At 42.4% G+C, this 12150-nt stretch overlaps 1 protein-coding gene across 3 annotated transcripts in view; it reads right to left on the minus strand.

Moving 5' to 3' along the window:
* DVL3 (dishevelled segment polarity protein 3) overlaps positions 1-12150 on the minus strand; it is a 1476692-nt gene that overhangs the window by 262269 nt on the left and 1202273 nt on the right. For all 3 annotated transcript variants that reach the window (XM_044070196.1, XM_044070195.1, XM_044070197.1), the window contains one exon: positions 3310-3379. In XM_044070196.1, the coding sequence (XP_043926131.1) occupies positions 3310-3379 (70 nt within the window). The remainder of the gene's footprint in view (positions 1-3309; positions 3380-12150) is intronic.

The following is a 12150-nucleotide window of genomic DNA, read 5'->3' on the forward strand; positions in this document are numbered from 1 at the left end:
TAAGGGAACTGATGACAGCTCCCAGCTTGCAGTCATCTGAAAACTTGGTCAGTCATAGCCCACTGGTTTTGGCATGCACCTCAGAAAAGTACATCCCAAATAAGAGGCCCCAAGTCCGAATCCTGGGGTACTCCGCTCGATACGGGTCTGCTGCTTAAGTTGCTTCCCCTATTTTGACTACGTGGGTTTTATCAGTAAGCCATTTAGCTACTCATCTGGTAACATATGGATTGATGCCTAGTTGAGAGAGTTTATCCATTATGCCCGAGTGGGGAAGAGTGTTGAAGGCTTTGGCCAGCTCAAGGTAGGTGGTGTGCACCATCTTCCCCTCATCCATGGCTTTGCTGACTGTCTCAAAAAAGTCAACCAAATTTAACAGACATGACCTCCCCTTGACGAAGCTAAACTGTGTGGGATCAATTGTTTGGAGGTTGCCAATGTCCTTGTTAACGAGGTCCATGATAATCTGTTCCATGACCTTGCAGATCAGGCTAGTTAGGCTGATGGGTCTTTAATTTCCCAGATCAGTGGATGCTCCACCTTTGTGTACAGGAATGACAGTGGCTGTCCTCCACTCAGCTGGGACAAAGCTGGTACTCAGGCTTTGGTTGAATAGGTTGCCTAATGGTGCTGCAAGTTCCTGCCTGAGTTAATGTAAGATGCAGCCTGGGATGTTATCGGGTCCCAGGGAGGCTGCATGTTTTGCCTTTGAGACAGCAGTGATGACCTGGTCCCTAGATATAAGGGGATGGGGACAGGTACTGGGAATGTCCTGACTTACTAATAGGGGGGGGGGGTCAGAGAGGTGAGATTTTCGTTGAATCTGTCAGCCAGCAAGTTTGCTATCTCTACGGCATTTGTATATGTGGTGTCCTTGACCACCAGTTCTCAACAGATGTGGGTGCTTCCTTTGAAACTGTGGACATATGTAAAGACCACCTTATGATTGTTTCTAGTAGATGTGGCCAATTTGGACTCAAATTTTGCTTTGGAGGATTTCACTAGTGATCTTATTTGCTTGTTCAGGCTAAGAAGAGATTGCTTCCAATTAGGCACCTGTCCCTTCTTTATTGCAGATGTCCACCAGACAGGTTTACTCTTCCTTGTGGAGGATGATTTAGTCCTGTCAGGTATTCCTGATTCCATGCATCTATATAAATGTTTGTATAGTGCTTTGGTATAGTTTTGGATACTGGTGCCAGTTCCTAGAGAGAGGGAGGGGGCAGTGAAGCTGTTAATACCATCCATCAGGAGGCTGTAATTAGCTTTGGAGAAGTTTTTTTGTTTGAACCTAGCTAGAGAGGGGGGGAGGTCGGGGGAGATGGTGACTTGAAAGTGACCGCTTTATGGTTGGATCTTACCAGGGAGGATGTTACTGCAGGAATGCTGCAGTTGTTACTCATGTTAGTAATACCAAGCCCAATATATTATCACCTCTTGTGGGGGTATCAACTAGCTGTTCTAAAGCATCTGCATTGACAAAATTGTGGAATCTCTGGGCATTTGTGTTCTGGCATGAGTACTTCTTCCAGTCTATGTTTGGGTAGTTAAAGTCATCCAGGATCAGGATAAAGGGTTGAATCTTGATAGATTAAAAGAGGTCCAGATAGGCAGATTGGGCATCTTGAGTCAGATTTGGGGGCCAGTAGCTAACTATGATTTGTATAGGGGTTTTGTCAATGGCTAAATGCACTTGGAGTGTCTCCTGTGCATCATACTGTTTGACCAGCCTGGTGGTGCGCATGTCTTTAATATACATTGAAACTCCACCTACTTTGGCTTTACTACCCTACAGTCTGGGGTCTAAATTTATGAAATTATGAGTAACCAGGTAAGGTTGGGGTGCTTACCGCACTTTGAACCACGTTTCTGCGACTGCGCAGATGTCAGCATTTTCCAATGTTAAGAATGCTTGCAATGAGTGCAGTTTCATGTTTAGCCTCCTAGAGTTTAGCAGGATGACCTTTAATGTGTGTTTTGTTGAATTTTTTTATGTTGGTAGTTTTAACCTCATCACGTACAATGAAACAAGTCAAAAGTTCCAAAATCAAATCTTAAGCCATTCTCATGCACGGGTCTTCAGTCCAATGGCAATAAGATGGACTTCATAATACAGTCAAATGGGTCTCACTGGTGATTCGATCAACTGTTTTTAGTATCTATGGATGAACCTCATCAAGCCTTTTACACCTACCTACCCTAACAGTCACAATGTATAACAAATCTGCTTTTGTAATCTTCATCAGCGAGTCTCATATACTATTCACTCTCATTATTCGTTACAAGCTGGTATCATCACCATTACTTCTTTTCTAAACACCGAACAGAAAGGGTGCCTGAGCCCCTCTTCTGCCTGTACATGACTATCTCAGTGGTTCCTTTTATCCAGTTAAAACCCATTTATTTTTCTGATTGTCTTATGGCCACTGGCAGAAGTACTCAATATGATGTATGTCACAGCACAATAAACACTATTAAACGCAAAGCATGTATACAAACGTGTAACGAAAAACATTACAAGTAAGAAAAGATTAGTCAGTGAAAAATTTAAATCGCTCTTAAAAACTGAACAAGGTTTCTCTGAATTACTTAAGACCATAAACTCTTAGGGAATATAATAAATGGAAAACACCAGACATTTAATTTATTTACTTAATTAACTGTTAACCAGGTAGGTGGGTGGTCCAAAGATCCTTTTCAGTCACAACCTCGGACAGGAAACACATAATGGTGAATATACAGCAAATGATTAGTGACAGGTATGTTACCCAACATTTGAGAATAACTACAAAGTTCTTGTCCAACTAGAAAAAAAGACATATGGCAAATCCACAGAAGGACCTACTGCTAACAATACTCCACAATAAGTAAAGTTTTAAAGATCAATATACTGGCCCAATGGGGTATGGCCACTCAGTATGCAGTCAGTGTAGAACAGTACAGTCTCAACAGCTAGCACATGGCAGATCAATATGAAGCCCAGCTGCTGCTTTCTGCTATAAAGTGCAATTCTGACAGCCTATGGGAATAGTTAATGCAGTACTGAAACCAATACTTTCTAAGACGGTGAGAGGCACTCCAATACAGCTAGTTATTATACTAGAAGTACTAAATCACAACCTGGGTAACAACGAACACTCCTGAGGTAAAGGCATCATCGTTCGCCAGGTCACAGAATCCCTATTTAGGGTGACCTGGCTCAATGAGCTGCTACATGATCTCACACTGACAGAGAAGGGTATAAATGTAGGAAACAGGCAAATACAAAACACAACAGAAATCTGAGAAACAAGATTTTGCTGTACTCACCCATGTTTAACGTAACAGTGATGATATTGAGTGACATTGTGGAGTCAGTGATGCTGCTGAATGAAGATGACTAAAAGAAAATAACAGGTTTTCAATATAGATAGTTAATTAGAACATACATTTTCCCACCAGTACATCAAATGATTCCCCTGAGCAAACAGTAACACTGGTAACTTGCATAAAGTTCCATGTCATGAATGCCAAGCAATTCTACCCATCCTTGCAATAAAAAAGCTGAAGGAGAAACAATCTGATTCACCCTGGAGCACTCAATCTTCACAGACTGCCAGTTTCCATGTAACTTTATAATATTAAAGCTTAAGAACCATTCCCTACTAAACATCATTACTGAATGCAGTGTATGCCTTTCACCCTGTTTCATGTGAATATGTCTTCTCGGGGCAGTGTTTAAAAGAGAAAATAACTTATTTTACATATAAACACAACTATAATAATACAATTAGCCATTACTATTGTTCGGTATTTGCTCTTTTCACACATGGAAATGTATGCACCCGGTTATCCAATAAATGTTAACACAGACATCACGCCCTTTCTCCTCCGCACTAGCTGCAGCTAGTACCCCATCCAAAAAGTACTGGAAAAGAACTATAGCACTAGAATGCTTTCCACTGTGATCCCTACCCACTTAAAGTTTCCCCACAAAACACAGACATGCCCAGAAGGGTGGCTGATAACACTTTCTGTGAATTACACTCTCTTCTTTCAAAGAATGTTTCCATGACTGTCCTCCTACAACACAGATAAAACACCTACCTGTTAGGCTGGCAACCTGTGTTTGAAAAAATGCACAACTGACGAATAATTTCACAAAAGGGTATGTACTAATGGTTTGAATGACAACTACCTGTCTGTCATCAGAAGGGTGAAGTCCTTTTGTCCTCAACTCCCATTTACATAGGGGACAAGTGTAATGCACATCCTGTAGCTATATGGATGGGAACTGTAAGTAATGCAAATGTATCCCCTATGCTCTTGCATCTCCAAACTACAAAAATATGAAAGGGGACCTCCCCAACTAGTTTGACATTGGATGCAGACTTCTAATTTATTCTGAGGTTTGGTGTCCCGAGAGCTTGCTAGAATTGGGACTTAAGAGTATCTTCCACTACATGAAGAGAGTAGGATAAGTGGAGTCTGCCTCCCACATAAAAAAGTGATAACAAAGTTCCATTTAATTAGACAGCCCTGACTGCATGGGATTCAGTGAGACAGCTGCTGATCAACAGGACAATGCACCAACAAATCCCTACCTAGCTCAACAACGTCAACCCCAAATGTACAAAATATTCCTTAGTTTGCTAGTCTCTTGTGAAGCAGTGCTGGTTTTGTAAATGCCATTTCTGTCTTCAGTCGGCCCCATTTTTTAATCCAATTTATTTCAGTTCCAATGTACTGTAATACTAGAACAATGTTAGTTTGATATCGTATACACTGGCACTGTTAGTTTGATATCATATACACTGGTACCGTTAGTTTGATATAGTATACACTGGTTCCACTGTCACATACAAGGCCACTGTTACCATACTCACTGACTGGTATGCTTAATCTATCAATGTCAGTCCTTGCAAAAGAAAAAAGCATTTGTGGTTTCAAATGATGTCCTAGTTTCTGATCTTCATTAACTAATGACACTGGGTAGTACAATCCACTGTTTTTAACTCTCCCACACACAAGAGGCATTTAAATTCACAGCATAATGACGAAAACCTGGCATTTGACCTTCACATCCATAACAATATCAAAAAAACAAGCTACAAGCTAGGTACCCTCTACTGACAAAAATACCATCTCAACTGCTCCACCAAACGTACTCTTGCCCTAACATTTCTCTTACCTTCATTACTCTACAGTGCCCCTCTCCTTACCAATATCCACTGCACCCTACAAAACAAGCTCGAGACATGTTACAAAAAGGTTGCCAAATTTGCAACCAACACAAAATACTCTTCCCATCACTGCATTGCCTTAAAATCATTTAACTGACTCAAACTTCCCCATCATCTTACCAACCTGCAGCTAATCTTAGCTCACAAAATTATTTACAAACCTTCAGACTGCCTAGCCCTCTCTTCCATCCTCACCCACTACCAGTCAAAACAATCCACTTAGATCTGAAAATCAACTACTATTGCAAGTAGACAAACCTAAACTTTCTGCCGGCAGCATGCTTTACTCGTTCTCTGTTGCCAAGCTTTGGAACTCCCCACCATTAGCTATCAGAACCTCCAGTAAAATCACATCCTTCAAAAAAGGATTACTACTACATCTCTATTCCCTTTGGCAAGCCCTCTATTCTCATTCTTCCATAACTTGAGTGCCTACACTCTAGGTTCACATACACTTTATCCTACATCCCTCCCCTCTTCAAACTCACTTTAATTCACTACCAAAACAAATTATGCTAAACTTTCACTCTTTTACCTTTTCCACACTACCCTTCACTGCCCCTCTTCCTATCCCATTACTAACTAAACTCACAAAGTATCTTGTATATACAGCTTAACTGTGTTTAATAGCACAATTACTCTTCCAGTTTGTAAATTATATGAGTTAAATTTCACCTATACTGATCTGTACATATCATTTGTTTACTAACCTTTACGATTACTGTATATTACTAGTTTGCTTTGTGATTATTTGCTTGTATCTGGAAGTTGTTCCATATTTTTTATTTACTGTTTGTATGTTATGTGTTATTATACTGTGGAGATTTTCTCCCTGGGCCTCCACTGAAAATGGGTTCCCTTGGCCCAGTGGACTTTCTCGGTAAACCAATGCCAATAAATAACAGAACACCAAGTGTAGATGTGATTCCACCAAAAAAATAACCTACCTATGCCACTCTGTCTTCCTGCCCCCTTACACACTAGCTGCATTACGTACACTAATGACACTATTGTTACAAATGCCCCAAAGATGTTCTCCTAGACTGTGACAGTAGTGAATGAATGCCAAACTGAAATTAAGGGCAACCCTTAAGTGTGTGCACACAAATATGTATATAAACATACACACACACACACACACAGATAATCATACGCATACATAAACATATAAGGGTTACATTAATTTCATTGCACACTGATTGTTTCATCTTGGAACTGCCAAACACAATTACACAACTCAAGTCCTGATTAAACACATGTAGAACACCCCTCTTTACAGGATAGATGTCAAAATGCCAATTATGGGGGTGTAACAGGTTGCGTTTCCTTAGATCAGTTTGTTAAGCTGCGGTTTAAAATGCAGCTCAAAAAAATTGCACAGAGGCATAAACCCTGACTGTAACAAGAATTTGAACATCTTGGTGCTAGAAGGCATAGTGGTGGTGGTGGTGGATGGGAGTGAGTGGGTGATGTCACCATGCCCATCCTTGGGTGAGCTGTGGTGGTTTCAGCCAGCCAATCACCACCATCCAAGGAAGGGTCTGCATGGTAGAAAAAGAGCCAAGACAAAGGATATGAGCTTGGAAATCGCAAGTCAGTCCTCATAAGCATGTGTGCGAAAGCACTCCCATGGACAGAGAAGGCACAGGATGCCGTGCAGTGATGCAGGTGCTCATGCTGGCCATTAGAGAAGGGGGCTAGACCTTATTAGAAATGCTCGCATTGCCAGGATGCCAGCAGGGGGTACAAATAGCCTCCATGGCTGCCAGGATGACATCCCTTTAGTTAGCTCTTGTCTTTGTACAAGGATACCTATGACAAGAGCAATGAATGGGCTCAGGACTGACAGATGCAGCTTGATGGTTGGCAGGCATGGAGGCAGAAAGAATAAAAAGACATATACAAGCATGAATACCTCTGTGTATGTATACAACACAGACATACACACACATGCTAGTAAAATGATCTAAAACAGCATACGATCAACAGTCAAAATATTGACAAAATATCTAAACTGCAAAACATCTACGCACAAAATACTGACAGAAATCTCCAAATTCTTTGCTTTACTCCAAAATAAAAATCTTTCCATTTTGCTGCGTACACTTTCCTTGTACTAGGTCTTCTAGCTTCCATAATCACATTTAAAACTTGTTGAGGAAGTTGAGACCTGCTGTGTTTCAACACAGAATATGCCAGGCTGTCAGAGGAAGAGAGTGAAGCTTGACATTGAGCAGATGACCGTCCTGCTGGGATAACAGATGCGGAATCAAAGGTTAAGGCCATGGAGGCTTCTTTACCAGACTCGTAGTAGAGGGTACCAGTGTTGCCGAGGCCAATCTGGAGCTATCAAAATCATCCTTGGCCTGTCCTGTCTGACCTTTAACAGTACCTTTGGAAGAAGAGGCAGAGGTGGAAAGGCATACAGATGAAGGTTTGTCCAACTGAAAGACAGAGCATCCACTTTCCAAGCTGTGTGATGAAACCCCTTTGTGCAAAACTGTGGCAGCTGGTGGTTTAGTGGAGAAGCGAACAGATCTATGTCTGGAGTTCCCCATGACACTGTCAATTTCTGAAATACATGAAGATCCAGTTTCCACTTGTGGGGATCCATGATTTGTCTGCTTAACACATCTGCTAAGGAGTTCTGTGCTCCTGGCAGAAACCTTGCCTGAAGAGTTAGGTGCAAGCGTGGCGCAGTCTCCCATAAAATCATTGCATGCCTGCATAGAGGATAAGACTGTGTTCCACCTTGTTTGTTGAAGTACCACATGACAGTTGTGTTGTCTGTTAGAATCAACACCTGCCCTGGAAGAAGTAACTCCTTGAAAGCCAGCAATGCGAACTGGACTGCTAACATCTCCTTTATGTTGATATGTAGATGCTGTAGTCTGGCAGGCCACTTGTCTTGTATCCACTTTACATTTAGATGAGCTCCCCAAGCAATGTCTGAGGCATCTGTCGGTAAAATCTGACTCGCCTCTGGCGGGGTCACAGAGAGTCCCTTGTTTAGGTGACATTCCTGAGCCCACCACAAAAATACTCTTTGAAGGCAAGGTATTATTTGAATGACAGTGTCTAAATCCTGGCAGTGCTGTGTCCATACATTTTCGAGATACCATTGTAACTTCCTCATATGCAGTTTGGCATTGGGAAGCACCAGAATACAAGATGCCATGAACCTAATGCTTGAAGGACTGTCTCTGCAGTCAGCACGGACTGATGAGATAGTTGATGGAAGTAAAGTGACAGACTCTTTGTTTGTCCGGGGTTAAAAAGGCCATCTGGGCTGCTGTATTCAGTCTCACACCCAGAAAGCACATGTCTTGAGAGGGTACTAGACTGGACTTTATTTCGTTCACAGAATACCCTAGGCATCTTAGCACTGCTATAAGATATTCCAGATGCTGTAGAAGGTCTTCCTTTTCTTGAGCCAGAATCAGGCAGTCGTCTAAATAAGGATAGATTTGAAGTCCTTGTAGCCTGAAGTAAGCTATCACTGGAGCCAGAACCTTTGTGAATACTCTGGGCAGTAGATAAGCCAAAGGGCAATGCAGAGAGCTGATAATGAGAATCTCCAGCTTGAAACCGCAGATACTTCCTGTAACTTAGCCTGATATGCACATGAAGGTAAGCTTCCTTGAGATCTAAAGTTACCATCCAGTGATCTTTGCCCAGCAGGGGTAAAAGCTGTTGTAACGTCAACATCTTGAACTTGGCAATGTCCAGATAAGTGTTGAGGAGAGATAAATCCAAAAGCAGTCTCCACGTGTTCCCCTTCTCTGGTACTAGGAACATGCGAGAATAAAATCCTAGGCCCCTTTCTGACACAGGATCTGGTAGAATGATGTCCAACACCCATCTGTCTTGAGTAATTAAATCCCAATTTCCTTTGAAAAGAGACAGTTGTCCTTCTAAAGGAGCTGCCAGACGAGAATCTACTGGCAGTTGAAAAGGCAGGTCATTGGGTCTGTTTACGAAAGGACTGACCCCTGCCCTCACCAGAAGTCTGAGCAGGTGAACTCCCTGTTCTAGGCGGAAAAGAACCTTGAGCCCTGCCCCTACCACGTCTAGACCTACACCTAGACTGGGAATCATAAGCAGGACATGTCCACCCCTTAGCAGGCCAATTTCTACTAAACTTGGTGGCTGTACCTGCAAAAACTTGAACAGTTTGCATAGACTTAGCTTTGTCCTCCATTTTCTTTAAAACTGCTTCCACAGGTGAACCAAACAACACATCAGACTGTAAAGGAGCATCCAAAATCCTTGTCTTAACATGCTCAGCCAAATTTTGATCCCTCAACCAGGCATGCCTGCGAAGAACAGAACTAGTGGCAGCCACCCTCGAGGAGGCCTGCACAGCATCAAAACCACATTGCAAAGAATGCTTGCCCACTTGTTCAGACACATAAACTAAATCCAGCAAGTCTTTACAATCAATACCTTCCGCCAAAGCATCCACCTTAGATTTCAATTGTGAAAGGAGATAATTTTGATATTTCAGCATGTGAAACTGACAATTCAACGCCTCATGGCTAGAGTGGAAGAAGTATACACTTTCTTACCCCACCTATCTAACGCCCTTGCCTCTTTGTCAGTGGGAACAGGATTTTTAACCACAGAGGCCTTAACACCTTTAGGCCCCTGAGAAACAGTTTCTGGGTCGCCCTAGGACTCTTAAACAAATACTTATGAGCTTGGGCACCCTATAGTACCTATCAGGTTTAACAGGAGCAGGAGGCAAAGAATCAGGGTTCAGGGAAGCCTCTGCAAAACATCTTCCACCACATTCAACACAGGAGGTATAGCTAAGGGCCTATGCTGGGGTAAAACAAGAATTCCCTAAGCCTCTTCCTGGAAGCAGAGTAATCCTGGCCTTCCCATTTAAAGTGCTCCCTCATGGAATGCAGAGTCTCTGAAAATGAAAAATCCTCAGGAGGAGAAGCGAAGGAGTGGCATCATCCACATCAGAATCAGAATAATGAGGATACTCCTGCAAATCTTCCGCAGAAGATTCAGAAGCCCCTGAACCCTGTTCAAAACTGTCAAACTCTGGTTCCACTCTAGGCCTCTTATCAGGAGGGCATAGAACCTCTAATCATAGTAATCAAATCTTCTGCCATTTTAAGCATATGTTTCTTAGGTACAGAACCCGAAAGGCTAGGAGAAGCCCCTACTGAAGCTGAAGTTGGCCTACCTCTAAAAGAAGTTTTGGCAACAGAAGGAGAGGCTCTAACTACTTTGGGAAGAGAGGGAAGAATAGTTACCTGAGAAGACCCCTCAGCCTGGCCTGCCTCCTGAGAGGGTACATCCTGTAACAGTAAAGTTTCTGCCTGAGACTCTATAGAAACTCCTGGCAAAACCTCTGGCTCCACTGAGCCATCTAAAGAACCGGTGTCTGGGACTGCCGGTTCATCAACCCTAGGCTTCGCTGTTTTGTCCTTGCGCTTCTTGGATGAAGCGGCCGGAGCATCCGGCGGCATTTATAATTGCAACGCTTCCCAAACACTAATCTGGCACAGTCTAACCTCCTCTTAATAGTGCGTTTGTTAAACTTAGCACAAGAGCGGCAACCAACAACGCCGTGCTCAGGCCCTAAACAAGGTATACATAATGTATGGTAATCCCTATGAGGTATTTGTTTCCCACAAGAAATACAGTTATTCACTTTTCTGACATCCGGTTAAAAACTGAGGCAAGAAAAACCAAAATATTCCCCAACGGGTACTTAGCCAACTCTGATTCGGTCTGAAACTCCGGTTTCGGAAATATTTCAGAACGCCAACCTGCACTCGCAAAACTGCTTCTGCATCGGATCACGCGGCAAAAAAGACTGAGGATATGACGCCGGTCATGCGCATTAGTACCCTGACGTACTGACGTCAGTCTAATGCGCCCTGACCGACGTCAGCCTTATACTCTGGTATTCGGGCCGACTGGATGCGGACTATACCCAATAGTAAGGACTGCAGCAATGGAAGACGAAGAACATCAATGTTAGTTTGATATCGTATACACTGGCACTGTTAGTTTGATATCATATACACTGGTACCGTTAGTTTGATATAGTATACACTGGTTCCACTGTCACATACAAGGCCACTGTTACCATACTCACTGACTGGTATGCTTAATCTATCAATGTCAGTCCTTGCAAAAGAAAAAAGCATTTGTGGTTTCAAATGATGTCCTAGTTTCTGATCTTCATTAACTAATGACACTGGGTAGTACAATCCACTGTTTTTAACTCTCCCACACATGAGGCATTTAAATTCACAGCATAATGACGAAAACCTGGCATTTGACCTTCACATCCATAACAATATCAAAAAAAACAAGCTACAAGCTAGGTACCCTCTACTGACAAAAATACTATCTCAACTGCTCCACCAAACGTACTCTTGCCCTAACATTTCTCTTATCTTCATTACTCTACAGTGCCCCTCTCCTTACCAATATCCACTGCACCCTACAAAACAAGCTCGAGACATGTTACAAAAAGGTTGCCAAATTTGCAACCAACACAAAATACTCTTCCCATCACTGCATTGCCTTAAAATCATTTAACTGACTCAAACTTCCCCATCATCTTACCAACCTGCAGCTAATCTTAGCTCACAAAATTATTTACAAACCTTCAGACTGCCTAGCCCTCTCTTCCATCCTCACCCACTACCAGTCAAAACAATCCACTTAGATCTGAAAATCAACTACTATTGCAAGCAGACAAACCTAAACTTTCTGCCGGCAACATGCTTTACTCGTTCTCTGTTGCCAAGCTTTGGAACTCCCCACCATTAGCTATCAGAACCTCCAGTAAAATCACATCCTTCAAAAAAGGATTACTACTACATCTCTATTCCCTTTGGCAAGCCCTCTATTCTCATTCTTCCATAACTTGAGTGCCTACACTCTAGGTTCACAT

Source organism: Protopterus annectens, chromosome 4.part1 (genome assembly GCF_019279795.1).
Source record: "Protopterus annectens isolate FY-2018-M chromosome 4.part1, PAN1.0, whole genome shotgun sequence".
Classification (NCBI taxonomy): domain Eukaryota; kingdom Metazoa; phylum Chordata; order Ceratodontiformes; family Protopteridae; genus Protopterus; species Protopterus annectens.